This window comes from Palaemon carinicauda, chromosome 18 (assembly GCF_036898095.1).
Source record: "Palaemon carinicauda isolate YSFRI2023 chromosome 18, ASM3689809v2, whole genome shotgun sequence".
In the NCBI taxonomy this organism is placed as follows: Eukaryota; Metazoa; Arthropoda; class Malacostraca; order Decapoda; family Palaemonidae; genus Palaemon; species Palaemon carinicauda.
In genome coordinates, this window is record NC_090742.1 from 15202834 (window position 1) to 15218531 (window position 15698).

The window sequence follows — 15698 nt, forward strand, 5'->3', positions numbered from 1 at the left end:
TGCCTCAATAATACACAGTGTTCTCTTAAGTTTTATTCCAGCTGTGATAAACTTAGTGGAATGATTTTTTAATAAGGGAGTTGAATCGGTGGAACTTGAGAATTGGAAACTTGCAGAAAAGGTTTTTATGTTGTACAGGTTGATTTGCGTTTTATTTTATAGTTTAAATACGACAGGTCCACTTTAGCGTTGCTACGGATCATAAAATACTTTATATTTCTTATTCATTGCCTATATTTTAATTAGTTTAGTTATTTTATCTTATTTGCTTTCCTCACTGGGCTACTTTCCCTGCTGAAGCCCTTGGATTTGAATCATTCTTCTTTCCAACCAGGACTGTAGTTTTGCACTTAAATAATAATAATAACAATCATAATACAGTAATCATAACAACAAATATAGGGTGTGCTGATACAAAAGAGAATGCTCCTGCTAATCAATGCATGGGCGATATCGTATAGAACGCGCCCGTTTAAATTTAGCTAATCCTTTGGTTATGGTTATTATTACAAATATCTATTCAGAATTATCAACACATAGTAATACCTGTCTTGATTTAGAGTCCCATAAATTCTTCACCTTTAGCTTAAATAAATAAATATTAACATTTTTAAAATGGATTTAACCAAACTGTTTTGGCCAATAGATGACGCTTTCATTGTTTACAAATTTATGTCCCCAAGCTGACCTGTCCAGTGTTGCCGTTTCATGGGATTACTCCCCTAAATCTAGGGAGGAAATGAGGCTTCTAGGGAGTAGTTGTGGGGTAAGATTTTTTTGTGGGATTTTTTGTGGACTAATAAATAATTTTAGTAAGTTTCATTTCTATTGATATTAGCAAATGTAAAATATATTTCCAAAAAAATTCATTTTGGGTAGGAAAGTATAGTTTGGAATTGTTTACCACCATGAGAAAGTTATATTTATTAATCTTATACTACTTATTTATTTTGTCTGATTCTCTTTTTGGTGTGTATGACCACTTATTCCACGATAATACGAATGATACATCGGCAGAAATATTCCCTTCTTTCCTGTTCCCCATCGCTTTTCTTTTGGTTTGAGTTAAATACGCCATTAATAGGATTATCTCGATAATTGCGACGCTCCCAGATTGAAAAAAAAAGTCTGGGTCAGTTTACCTATCTTCATAATCTTCAGTGTTGTTGTTAACGAATGTCTATCTGTCAACGAATTCAAAATATGTAGGAAATAATCCATCGATCTACCACTCTATAAAAGAAATCTCTCTCTCTCTCCTCTCTCGCTCCTCTCTCTCTCTCTCTCTCTCTCTCTCTCCTCTCCTCCTCCTCCCTCTCCCTCTCTCTCCTCCTCTCTCTCTCTCTCTCTCTCTCATATATATATATATATATATATATATATATATATATATATATATATATATATATATATATATATTATATATATATATATATCTATATATATATACATACATACATACATACATACATACACAGCCTGCAGAAGGGGATTCAACAAAAGCTCGCTGCCAAGATTTGTACTGGCTCTGTCTTCCAAGCACATATCAAGTCTCTTGTTGGTCACAAAGAAAGTAAAAAGCATTCTGAATTAGTGAAGGTGTATCTGTCACTCTCTACATCTTACTGCCAGCAAAGCCTCTGAAGTGCTTCCAATAGCGTTAGGGTTCATTATTCGTGAGTCACATAATTGGTTTTCGAATATTCCCAAACGTATTCAGAAATATAATGAAATCTACCAGACTCCCCGAGAGTAAAACCCCAAAAAGATACCAGGGATGTCAGAAACTCGTTGGTTAGCGCGGTTAGAGGATATGATGAGTGTTATTATTGACCAATAGGATGCACTGAGACTTCATTTTCAGGTAGCAGCATCTACAGAACGTTGTCACATGGCACAAGTATTGAGAGATGCTTATAAAGACCCTCATAATGAACTATGTTTTCGTGTTTGTTAGGAAGGTGTTGAAGAAAGTAGTCGGGGTAAATAAGCTCTTCCAAGCTAAAAGGGCTGATGTCACGAAAATAACTCAAAATTAATCGAACATGTATAGAAATATAATGCAAATAATTGTAGACCCTACTCATCTTGCAAAGTGTCCAGTTGAACAACTTACTGGGCTAAAATTTTTAGATTATATGATGCCGGTGTTTGTTATTAATTTTGGATTTGAGTTTAGAACAGCTGCATTAAAATGTACTCTTAAAGAAACTCAAATTACGCATGTTAAAGAACAATCCAGAACTTTTGTGGTAGAGTTGATTAAAGAAACACAAAGGCGACTTCCTGAAAACATCGAGTACTTATTAATGTTGGGAAAACTACACCCCTGAACATGCTACCTCTCAGAGCAAAGAAAACATATCTTCATTAGCTCCCAAGTCAACTTTTAATGATATGGACCAAGTTGAGAATAAAGGCTTTATGCTTCGAAGAATGGCCTCATGATTGCATGAAAGATGTTTTTTTTTTTCATTCTGGGTATTAGTTAACGAAAAGATAAATTCAAAAGGCCAGAAACGATTTCCTAATATTTCATTCTTGGCCTTAGCACTTCTTTCACTGCCATTCTCTAATGCCTCGGTCGAGAGGATATTTTTTCAAATGAATGTAGTACACAGTAAGTTGAGGAACCGCCTAGTTGTATGGAGCGTTGAGGCAATTTTGTTAATAAGGCATGGCCTAAAGCTCCAAAATGAAACTTGTATAACTTATGAGCCACCTATTGATATGGTAAAAAAATTTGCTAAGGATGTAATTGAATACTAGGGATGTAACAGTGATTTGCTGGCTTTAGCAGATGAGGACGAAGAGGAATATTAATGTCAATTTGTTGTGTTTAGGCTTTCAAGCTATTATTGATTATTGCTTTTCTTCGTGCACATGTTAATTCTCATTGTCTCAATTTCTAAGGAATATTTTTATTTTATCCAAGGATTATTGTAATTGTGTCACTCTACAGCCTTTGTTGGCCAGTAGGCCTACTGTATATTTTCAAAATAAAGCAGGAAATTCAAAAACTTATCTTAGTTATACGTCTTTTGAAAATACAGAGCACATAGATTTCCTATTACTGAATGATGTATTCAAGGGAAATCGAATTTAGAGTAAATTTGAAGAAAAAAATTGTTCATGGGATATTTTGTGGGAGCCTGAAAATAATTTGTGGGAATCTGTGGGATTTTTGAGTCCCATTTGTGGGATTTCCTTCTTGACAAAACGGCAACACTGGACCTGTCCATTTAGAAGGCAGTCGATTATTTATTGCTAAGGCGGAGCTTCAGTGCGGTTTGTCGTCTATTTAAACCGAAATATGACTTGTCTGGGAACTCTTTGATTTAATGATTGACGTGCACTACTAAATTTCCTAGGTAGGTTCCTTGACATTGTCTTATTAGTAGTTGTAATGCAAATCCCAGGTTTTGAAATGTTATGTTGGTCTGAATATGAAAGACTGCCATACAAGGCTATGTAACCAAATTTACTGATTCAATTCCATTTCTATAATTAACATTTGGGCCTTACTGAATACACACAGCCTTGGGGGGTGTTTGTTTATAGGGGCCACCTGTATGTATGATTACGGCTAACTTAGAATACGGCCGTGTAAGGGGGACGGTACTCTCCCCTCCCCCTGTTAGGTAAGGACACTTCTTTTAGGTTAGTTAAGGGGGAAAGTTAGTGGATGTCCATTTTTAATCCACACAGGAGGAACTGGCCTCTGATATACAAAGTCTCCGGAAATTGTCCAGAGAACTGTATTCTTACAATATATTTCATCATTTATTTAGGCGATTTTCCTAGTTTGGGAAGGCTTAAACTAGATTAGAGTTTAGGTTGCCATAATTCACAATTGTTGATCAAGTTTGGGAAAAACAGGGATGTATGTATGATGACGCCTGACTAAGAATACGGCGGTGTAAGGGGGTTTGCGGGGGGCCGTTACCCCAGCCCCCATCAGTTAAGTAGGTAAAGACATGGCTTGTAGGTTAGGTTAGGGGGCAAAGTTTAGGTTAGTTGGTGTCCATCTTTTATGCACGGTTGAAGAACTGGCCACTGATATACAAAGGCTCCGAAAAACAATAGCCCAAATCTGCGATATATGTATGATGACGGAAAAGTCCCATATGTCCCTTATTTTGAACCCTATTGTTAAGAATACATCAGTCTAAGGTTGGTCATAGCTACCCATTAAGTTAGTAGGTAAGGACATTGCTTGTAGGTTAGATTAGGAGGAAAAGTTTAGGTTAAGTGATGTTTTTAGGCATGCAGGAGGTTCTGTCCGTCATTATACAAAGAACCCAAACTTTTCTATATAATCATAGTATGCATTCTAACTCACCTAACATAAGGGGCTGGATCTTGAAGCCGGTAACCTAACCTATGAGGTCGGGACTGCAGTCAATTTTGGAAAAGGGATCAATTTTGAAGTCTGAGTCCATTTTGGACCCGGCGATGTTTAGGCTACGTGACCTTAAGGACCGAGCAGGGACCCAAGTCTATAGTTTTCTCATTATTACTGCATTATGCAAGCCTAAAATCAAGTTTGATCATATGTTATACTTATCAAATGCAATTGCTACAGTAACCTACCTATCTTTCCTTGAAAGTCATAGGAATATAAGTTGAAGCTGTAACGTATTAGTTAAATTTTAGTCTTTATGGTTCAGTGGCTCTATTGTAGTTTTATTGACTGGTCTTTTTAAACATGCATAGTAAGATCTAAGATAGGCTAACTATCATAGGTATAACATAGGCTGGCAATATAGATACATGCTTTTGGTTAGGCTAGCTATTCTAGGAAAGTGCCATAGGTTATAAATCAAATGATTTATTAATGCCTTGCCAGTCATCTTCCTAAGCGCGTAGTGTCGTGAGGGACGGGTGACCGTATTTCGTAAATTGAAATTGAACAATATAGACACACAACTAACATGAAGTTATGTGTTCATTGTAGATTTTGTAACAAACAGCTATTTATAATATATGTCAAAGCATTACAATACTGTACTGTATTGCAATCAAGCAAGTTTTGCAGCTGTAAAGAATATTACAATATAACTAAAATGACTTACCATTATATATTAAATGAATTGCAGATAATGAAATGCATATGAGGAAAACCTTTTCATAATCCTTTTAAAATTATTTTTGGGCGGCTGCATCTACCCTGTGTTTTGCAAAATTTCACTAGTGTAATGTATTTTTTTCAAATATTGAAAATAAAGGACAAAACGGACGATACTGGACGCATGACAAATGTCATAAATATGGGATAATCTTGTTAAATACGGGATATCTGGTCACCCTGGTCAGGGATCTTTAATTTGTTCAATGTAGGCATTCCTTAAAGGTCTTTAAAGTGCTCTATTGGCTCCTATCTCCATCAACATTTTAGCCTTCTCACTATACCATCCATTCTGCTTTCTTTCTTCTTTCTTGCTGTCCAACTTTGGTGAGTTTCCTCCCAGATGCACTTGGGCACTGGCTGGCTTATCAGGCCCCATTGCCGGGCATCATGGCCAAATTCATAAACCATTCCATGCAGTCATAAAATGTTGAAGTGTTAATCTAGAATAGACTTCAGTGCGTGGATGACATCTAGGGTTATCGCCATCGTGTAATTTGTCTTTAAAAATGATTGTTACCACTAAACCTTATGCTGTACAGTAATTATGAAATCCACACTTTAATACGCTTACAAAGTTCAAATATAGAACTGTACTTTGATCTTTAATACACCCTAACAGGTATTATGGTTACAGAAATATATAGCAGTAAAGTCGAAAACCCTTGAAAATGTACATTGATACAGACTTGCTCAAATTGACTTTAACCCTTTCTATTTTGTTAACAATTTGATTATCATACAAACTTATTAACATAGATGTTGAAGGCTCTCTACAAGATTTCACCCATTAAAACTGCTGTTATTGTTGATGGTTTTTCAAGTTAGTTTTATCATCATCAGTTCCTCCCACGCCTATTGATGCAAAGGGCCTTCAAATAAACATGGAGATTCTTAGCACCTCTCCATGCCCATGACTGGGGCCCATTCTGTCATTTTCGCTTTCCATAGACTAACTGAATCCATAGAGGATTCATTAGCTAGATTCATCAAAGATGCACAGTGCCTATCTAACTAAGGCAAGTGACCCCTGCCATTCCATACTAATTCCAGTAAGATCATCTGCCAGACATCAGGCATAGAAGCCGAAGACATCTTGTCTATTGCTTCCGTGGTTTTCCATAGGGGAGTATTCTGAAACTATTGTTGTTTTAGTTTTAATGCATGATTGTTTTCCTACAAAGAAGGATAGTACAATAATTATGACAAGTGTAGTGGCAGTTATTTGTTCTCAAATATAAAGTAAGTGTTTGCCAGTTTAAAGAGTGATCTGGAAACAATTAGTAAATTGCTTTCTTTGTTGTGTAATATAAAATATTTTTGGAAACCATTCTACATTCTCATTTATTAACAATCATTTGTTGGATAACTAAACTTTTGCCAAATATGCACTTTTAGCAGATGAAAGTCTTTTGGTTGACCAGAATTTCTTCCTGTTTGTTATGTTCACACAACTGGGTAATAGTATGATGTTTATTGTTCCAGAAGTGCATCAGGATGTCTAGTGATGGGCTACTCTCTCTCCGGTGGAATAATCACCACTCTTCGTTCATGCATACATTATCTAATCTAAGAAACAAGGTTAGTTATTTTTTAGATACTTGTTTGTAACTGAACACGTCCTAAAAGTTGGATTCATTTGTTTTCAAATATTAATGCTAATCCGTGTTCACCTGAATCACAAATGATTTCACTGTTTATATTTGAACTAATACCCCAATTGAGTTGAAAAAGTCATTTTCTAGTAGCTGTTGAAATTAGAAACAATGGTGTCATATCTGCTGAAATGTCTTTTTTGAACTTTGTTTCACATATACTGAATGTGTTTATTGAATGCTCCTACAGTCGCCAATCTTTGCACATTTTTTTTTCTGTGCAGCTATCTTTACTCATAGTGACTAGTTTCATGGTAAAATTTAATTTGTTTGTGATGTGTATGTGCATCAAGTGTAATTAAGCTGTGCTTATTGTCATAGTCTTCAAAATGTGTATGTATCAAGAGACAGATTGTAACAATTATATTACCTGGTAATATTACACGAGTTTTGTGTCACATGATTGGGAAGTTTTTCTGCTGTTGGTGCATTTTTATGTCAATCATTTATTGAAATGAAGCAGTGTTGTGGTTAGCCCAATTAATATTGTTTTCTGTGCTTATTTTTCGTTCTGTATCAACATGTTTTCTCTTTTTATCTCTTTGCTGAAACCAGAATTTTAAGTTTTCAATATTAATCTTACCCGATAATCATGTAGCTGTCAACTCTGTTGCCGAGAGAAACCTACGGACGGGATACGCCAGCGATCGCTATACAGGTGGGGGTGAACACCACAGCGCCATCTGTGGTCAGGTACTCTAGTACTTCTTGTCAACACCACCTCAATTTTTCCTCTGTCGTGCCTCCGGCTAGACCTACATGGATACGCTGTTGATTCTGGAGTTATTGCTCACGATTTGGTGATGTATTTGCTCTAGAGTTTAGCCTTCGCTATTCAGGAAGCTATATCATTAGCTTAGCAAGTTTTTGGAATTAATTTGATTTAATTTTTGATTTAATTTTGGTACGAAGAGAGTATGAACTCTCTTTCACTTTTAAATGGCCGACCCTTCCCTTAGACGGAAGTGTTGGTGTCGAAGAGAGTATAGACTCTCTTAATTTTGCTTAACAAAGTTATAGATTTATTTTATATCTCTCCGCCTTTTATAGGCCTCTTTGATTAACTTCCTTTTATTATAAACTTATTAAAATTAATTTTTATATTTGTTTATATTCGACCTTTCCTAATAGTAGGCGGTCTTTTCTTGGAACCGAAGTTAATTAACTTTGAGCCCGTCATTTCGTTTTTACCTGTTAACATATTATGCCATTTTAATGTTTTTGAAAGAATTTCTTTGATAGTCTTGTACTGTTTTCAAAGTTGAACTAACGTTTTGTTTTGTCTCTGCAGTGGTTGACGTTCAGAACGTTCAACTTGCGCTCTATCGTTACGATAGAGAGAGAGTCTATCACGGTGTCACGTTGCAGTAAGAGTAAACCGATTCTAGCGTTTTGTTCATTCTTTCTTAGCTTAAATGGTTCTATTCTATAAAGGAACTTTTTATTTGGGAAACCTTTCAGTTTTTTTTTTTTTCCTTTAACAATAATATGTTTTAACGATATATATAATTGGGCTCTTCTCTCAGGTGCTAAGTAGAGAGAGAGAGAGAGAGAGATAGAGACGGAGGGAGAGAGAGGAGGATAAACGTTTCGTTCAAGCGGGTAACGTTGTTATCGTTTTTGCTCTTCTCCCTAGTCTCTTTAGGGGAAGAAGGTAAACGTTTCTAGAGTTTTATTCTTGTTCTCAGACTTTATGCGGTGAGAAATTTTAAACGTAGTTTATTTGATCTAGTGTTTAATCTCTTTTCCAGCCACTGAATTATTTATCTTTCATTATGTTTTTCTGTTACATTGTAATACTGTTTTCGCAATTACTAACTTTTAATGAAGGATAGAATTGCGTGTTTCAGGTACAAACCACTTAAAGTTTCGAGTTCAGTGAAATAAGTGCAAACAGAAAATCAAAAGAAAGTGATAAGTGCTAAGTGTTACAGTGTTGCGTTCGAGGGTTCGTCTGTTCGTGCCAGTTGTTCGCCTAGTCTGGGACCTCTTACAAGCTCCCAAGCCCAGGGGAGAAGTAATGTCGAAGGACTTATGGGTTCAGCAGGCCTTGATCGACGAACAGACGTTTCCCTCCGTGGTTTCGGGTGTAACCAACTCACGTAGCCGACGTGACACCCCACCCACACAAAGACAAGAGAGCCCATTTATTCCTCGTCTGCGGAAGAGGTTTCTCGCAGAAACCATGGACCAAATCTTGCAGCTTTTAAGTGCAAGTCGGTCCCTTCCGCGCAAGTCCAACTCCTAGGTGGTGCCATTAGCACTGGGTCAGTTCGGACTTGCTGCAGTACGACAACTGCACACCTCCCAGAGAGGCAAGGTGGTATCGCAACAGACAGTAACTCCGTCTGTTGCCGCACCAGCTGTTTTAGACCCTCAGTTTCAACGGACAGTAGCTCCGTTTGTTGTTGTCTTTCTTAAACTCTAGTGGTCTAAGCTGCTGACAATGCAGTCTCAGCTTGCGGTGTTGATGCAGGAGTTTCAGGCAGAGAAGGTTAACACACCTCCTCCTGTGAGCGCTCCTCCACCTCTACGCAGTCCAGCCTGCCAGACGTATGATGTTGAGGTTCCTCAAGCTTCCTCCATGCGTGAGCTGCCGCATTGGGAGTTGCCAGATACCAGCTCTGTGCAGCAACCTCAACTTTCCTTGAGGCAGGAGCCTCTTGCCACGCGGCAACCTCCTCTACACTTGAGGCAGGAGCCTTATGCTTTGCAGCAACCTCCTCTACCCTTGAGGTAGGAGCCTCTTGCGTTGCGACTACCTCCTCCATCCTCGAGGCTGCTACCTCTTGCGGTGCGACAACCTCCACCATCCTCGAGGCAGCAACCTCAACTCCACCTCTGCGCAGTCCACCCTGCCAGACGTATGAGGTTGAGGTTCCTCAACCTACCTCCACGCGTGAGCTGCCGTCTTGGGAGTTGCCAGATACCAGCGCTATGCAGCAACCTCTTGCGTTGCGGCAACCTCCACCATCCTTGAGGCAGCAACCTCAACTCTTGCGGCAGCCACCTCCACTCTTGAGGCAAGAACCTCAACTCTTGAATGGGCTCTCGTGGCATGGTTGGTTTCGACCTGGCCTTTCATTAGAAGGGGCTAGCGTTCGATCCCAAGTATGAGGTAGAAATTTATTTCTTTTTGAACTCGATGTTGTGTTGATATTTATCCATATTGACTCATTAGGGGTAATTTGAATGAATTACTCCAATTGTGTCACGTGGTGGCCCGGGGAAATCTGGTAAAACTCGCTGGTAAAGAGACTGATGTCTCACCAGGTAAATCCTCGGACAGCTAGATTAGTGTCAGGTTCAGATTTCTTTAAAAATCCTCCTCTACCCATGAGGCAGCCTCATGCTTATGATAAGCCTCATACTATGCGGCATCCTCCTCAACGCATGCGGCATAAGCCTCATCCCTTGCAGCTTGAGCCTCATCCCATGCAGCATTAGTCTCATACCATGCAGCATGAGCCTCATCCCATGCAGCATGAGCCTCCCATGCAGCATAAGCCGCACGCCATGCAACATGCTCTGCTTACCTTACAGCATGCTCTACATACAGCATGCTCTGCATACCTTACCGCATGCTTCTCAGTCACACATCTTTGGTTGTTGCCAACTCACTAGACTGTCAAGCAGTTTCATAACGTTGCCTTCTAGTCTGCTGCTTTTGCACCAGTGAAACCCTCACTGAGAGAACTTAGCTTTTCTCGGATATGGTTCCTGTAGATGAGAAAGTGCTATTCTCCCTCCTTCTGATTTTCCCTTGAGGACTCTGTCATTTGGAAAGGAGCCTTTAGCTGCTTAGCCTCCTATGGACTTTTATTTAAGCATAGCATGCTTCCAGGGAGGGTAATGGTTCCACTTCAGTCGCTAACCCCGTCTGTTACCACACCTGCTCCCATAGACCTTGAGCTGTATTGCAAGACATGCAGTCCAAGCTTAGTCCTTGTTAGAGGATTTTTTGTTTACGGAGTCAGTGTGTCACTGGGAAGACGTTCAACAACCAGCAGAAGTGTCTTGTTGTGACGCAGTGCGGCAACCTCAGCAACCCGATAGTGTGTCACTGGGAAGACGTTCAACAACCAGCAGAAGTGTCTTGTTGTGACGCAGTGCGGCAACCTCAGCAACCCGATAAGGAGTTGTCTATATGACCCAGACAGTCTAGACAGCTTCGGGTTGTCACTGTACTTCCTCGCTTCCCCATGGTTGACAGTTCACAGACTGTGCAGCAGTATCATGATCTTGTGTCCGGCTCCGTCAGACGACTAGCTTTTAAGAGCTCCCACAAGTCGTCGCTGTCTGGAGATTCTCAGATGGACTATGGATCTGACCAAGGAACTGGGCCTCCTGGTCAATTTTGAGGAGTCCCAGCTCGTCCCATCCCAGACCATTGTCTCCTGGGTATGGATCTTCAGAGTCGAGCTTTTCGGGCTTTTCCGTCGGCCCCAAAGATATACTAAGCCCTAGATTGCATCTAGAGCATGCTGAGAAGGAACCGATGCTCAGTCAGGTAGTGGATGAGTCTAACAGGGACACTTTCATCGCTGGCACTGTTCATCGAGTTAGGGAGACCCCACCTCCCCCCCTTCAGTATAATCTAGCGGCTCACTGGATAAAGGACATGACGCTAGAGACGATCTCAGTTCCTGTTTCCGAAGAGAGGAGGTCTACTCTCACGTGGTGAAAGAACAGCTTTCTTCTCAAGGAAGTCTACCTTTGGCTGTTCAGAAACCCGACCGCCGTCTCTTCTCTGACGCATCAGACACGGGCTGGGGTGCGACTTTGGACGGACAGGAATGCTCGGGAACATGGAATCAGGAGCTAAGGACACTTCACATCTATTGCAAGGAGCTGTTGACGGTTCATCTGACCTTGATATACTTCAAGTCCCTCCAGCTTAACAAGGTGGTGGAGGTGGACTCTGACAACACCACAACCTTGGCTTACATCTCCAAGCGGGGAGGGACTCATTCGTGGAAGTTGTTCTAGATCGCAAGGGACCTCCTCATCTGGTTAAAAGATCGAAAGCTCACGCTGGTAACGAGGTTCATTCAGGGCGATATGAATGTCATGGCAGATCGCCTTAGCCGGAAGGGTCAGGTCATCCCCACAGAGTGGACCCTTCACAAGAATGTTTGCAGCAGACTTTGGGCCCTGTGGGGTCAGCCAACCATAGATCTGTTCGCTACCTCGATAACCTAGAGGCTCCCGTTGTATTGTTCTCCGATTCCAGACCCAGCAGCAGTTCACGTGGATGCTTTTCTGCTGGATTGGTCCCATCTCGACCTGTATGCATTCCCGCCGTTCAAGATTGTCAACAGGGTACTTCAGAAGTTCGCCTCTCGCAAAGGGACACGGCTGACGTTGGTTGGCTCCGCTCTGGCCCGCGAGAGAATGGTTCATAGAGGTACTGCAATGGCTGGTCGACATTCCCAGGACTCTTCCTCTAGGAGTGGACCTTCTACGTCTACCTCATGTAAGAAGGTACATCCAAACCTCCACGCTCTTCGTCTGACTGCCTTCAGACTTTCGAAAGACTCTCAAGAGCTAGGGGCTTTTCGAAGGAGGCAGCCAGAGCGATTGCCAGAGCAAGGAGGACATCCACTCTCAGAGTCTATCAGTCTAAAGGGGAAGTCTTCCGAAGCTGGTACAAGGCCAATGCAGTTTCCTCATCCAGTACCACTGTAACCCAGATTGCTGACTTCCTGTTACATCTAAGGAACGTAAGATCCCTTTCAGCTCCTACGATTAAGGGTTACAGAAGTATGTTGGCAGCGGTTTTCCGCCACAGAGGCTTGGATCTTTCCACCAACAAAGATCTACAGGACTTCCTTAGGTCTTTTAAGACCTCAAAGGAACGTCGGTTGTCCACTCCAGGCTGGAATCTAGACGTGGTCCTAAGGTTCCTTATTTCATCAAGATTTGAACCTCTCCAATCAGCCTCTTTTAAGGACCTCACATTAAAAACTCTTTTCCTCGTGTGCTTGACAACAGCTAAAAGAGTAAGTGAGATCCACGCCTTCAGCAGGAACATAGTTTTCACATCTGAAACGGCTACATGTTCCTTGCAGCTCGGTTTTTTGCTAAAATGAGCTTCCTTCACGTCCTTGGCCTAAGTCGTTCGAGATCCCAAGCCTGTCCAACTTGGTGGGGGACGAACTGGAGAGAGTACTTTGCCCAGTTAGAGCTCTTAGGTACTATCTAAAAAGGTCATAACCTTTACGAGGACAATCAGAAGCCTTATGGTGGGCTATCAAGAAGCCTTCTCTTCCAAGGTCTAAGAACTCAGTTTCTTACCTATTCAGGCTCCTGATTAGGGAAGCACATTCTCATCTGAAGGAAGAAGACCTTGCTTTGCTGAAGGTAAGGACACATGAAGTGAGAGCTGTGGCTACTTCAGTGGCCCTCAAACAGAACCGTTCTCTGCAGAGTGTTATGGATGCTACCTATTGGAGAAGCAAGTCAGTGTTCGCATCATTCTATCTCAAAGATGTCCAGTCTCTTTACGAGAACTGCTACACTCTGGGACCATTCGTAGCAACGAATGCAGTAGTAGGCGGGGGCTCAGCCACTACATTCCCATAATCCCATAACCTTTTTAACCTTTCTCTTGAATACTTTTTATGGGTTGTACGGTTGGCTAAGAAGCCTTCCACATCCTTGTTGATTTGGCGGGTGGTCAATTCTTTCTTGAGAAGCGCCGAGGTTAAAGGTTGTGATGAGGTCCTTTAGTATGGGTTGCAGCCCTTTATACTTCAGCACCTAAGAGTCGTTCAGCATCCTAAGAGGACCGCTACACTCAGTAAGAGAGACGTACTTAATAAAGGCAGAGTAATGGTTCAAGTCGTCTTCCTTACCAGGTACTTATTTATTTTATGTTATTTTTGAATAACTAATAAAATAAAATACGGGATACTTAGCTTCTGTGTTAACATGTATGCTGGTCTCCACCCACCACCCTGGGTGTGAATCAGCTACATGATTATCGGGTAAGATTAATATTGAAAAATGTTATTTTCATTAGTAAAATAAATTTTTGAATATACTTACCCGATGATCATGATTTAATTGACCCACCCTTCCTCCCCATAGAGAACCAGTGGACCGAGGAAAAAATTGAGGTGGTGTTGACAAGAAGTACTAGAGTACCTGACCACAGATGGCGCTGTGGTGTTCACCCCCACCTGTATAGCGATCGCTGGCGTATCCCGTCCGTAGGTTTCTGTCGGCAACAGAGTTGACAGCTACATGATTATCGGGTAAGTATATTCAAAAATTTATTTTACTAATGAAAATAACATTTTTATAATGTTTGGTTGTTAAAGGTTTGGCCTTTATCAATAAGAGCCAATCATTACCCTTTCTGTTAACTAGCAATTGTGCCCTCTTTTTCCTTACAATAGGTGCATAGCTTTGGTCTTCAGATAGTCTAGAAGTTAAAAACAAGATCTCCATATTAGTAAGGGTCATCTACTATCTTACTGCAACTGCTCATTTGTTCCAACACGCATACAAACCTTCCATTCATTGGATCGTTAATTAGGATCTTGGTTAATGGCAGTTGGCATGAGGGGAAAATCTTGTCCACCTGCTTATTACAGAATACAGTAGCCACTTTTTACCTGGCCATGGTAGCCACTGATATGTTACCACAGTCTTCTCTTACCTGTTGGATCTTTTCTTACATTCGTTTGTGATGTTTTTTTTTTATCTTTAAAACTTTTGAGCACTCTTACTTGAAAGCAGAAGTGCACAGGAAGTTGAGCATGTGGTGAAGTGAATTTTGCTCCTATGAAGATGCAAACCTTCAAAACTCATGTGTTGTGTACTTTTGTGAAGGGATTACTGCAAGTAGCCCCTCTCCCCATTGGAGTGTTGTTTACACTCTTTTGGGTTTGTCAGTAAGGTAGGAATGATACAACAGTGACTGCTTATTGCACCAGTACCAGATGATCAATCCCTGTGAACAAAACACCAACTCCTCAGTGATTGAGGCTAAGATATGCTGCTGTGTGTGAAGCTTTCACTCTCCTCTTTCTCTTCCCTCTCAGATTCTGATGATTCTTCTCAGAAAAAGGAGTCCGAGACGGCCAGTCGTAAGAATTCCTGTAGGAATCCTCATGATGTCACCTCTCTTTCTGGGGAGGTGGGTGGTTCCCAGCCGTTCCCAGTCCTGTGTGACCCAGGAACACTGCTGTGTGCCATTGCCCTGGTGGCTGGCTTGACTACCCCGGTAGCCAGACTGGTAGAAGATGCGTATCCCCTGTACACAGCCCAGTGCTTGCGGCCTGAATTGCTGGTTGGCTACCACAGTACCCAATCTTGCTGGAGATGCATGGCTCCGTGCCAAGGTAGAGGGAAGGGTTCATGGTACCTTCTGTCTTTTCTTTCACGAAGTACTTCATTACTTTTGAAAGAGGAGATACCTCTGTTTGGTACTTGTTCAGCATGCTATGGATTGTGCAAACCCAGTCAGTGACTGATCACCACTTTAGGCTTTTGAGCACTGACCTAGGCTGACCACATAACTTCGCCCGTTCACCTGATGGAGTGTTTACTACTGCTCTTGCTTCTGGCACTTTGAACTTTTTCTCAGACATAGAACGAGGCTGTTCTTGGCCTGATTGGTGATATGCCTCCCGATTATATTTTCTTGGATACATTAGGATTTTAGAGTTTGTATTCAAGGGAGAGGAAACAAACTCAGAACAAGTTGATGAACACATACTGTAATCTGTAGCCTCAAAGTACCATACACCCAATGATAGTCAGTCACGGTAGTCCCTTTCGGGCAGATAGACTTACACTACTTGCTCTAAAGATCAGATAGGTGCTAGACTCTTGAACTACCTCTCTAGCTAGTGATGTTGAGGTAGTGGAAGAGGATGCTGTTTATCAGTGCTGCTTCATCATCA

The 15698-nt window shown here is 41.0% G+C and overlaps 2 protein-coding genes across 5 annotated transcripts in view; one reads left to right on the plus strand and one right to left on the minus strand.

The window, feature by feature from the left end:
* Nucleotides 1-15698, minus strand: part of ssp6 (short spindle 6) — a 363586-nt gene that overhangs the window by 195830 nt on the left and 152058 nt on the right. The window lies entirely within an intron of this gene.
* Nucleotides 3232-15698, plus strand: part of LOC137657625 (transcription activator GAGA-like) — an 85258-nt gene continuing 72791 nt past the window's right edge. For all 3 annotated transcript variants that reach the window (XM_068392000.1, XM_068391999.1, XM_068391998.1), the window contains exons 1-2: nucleotides 3232-3371; nucleotides 6614-6709. In XM_068392000.1, coding sequence (XP_068248101.1) covers nucleotides 6626-6709 — 84 coding nt within the window. In that variant the 5' untranslated portion in view covers nucleotides 3232-3371; nucleotides 6614-6625. The remainder of the gene's footprint in view (nucleotides 3372-6613; nucleotides 6710-15698) is intronic.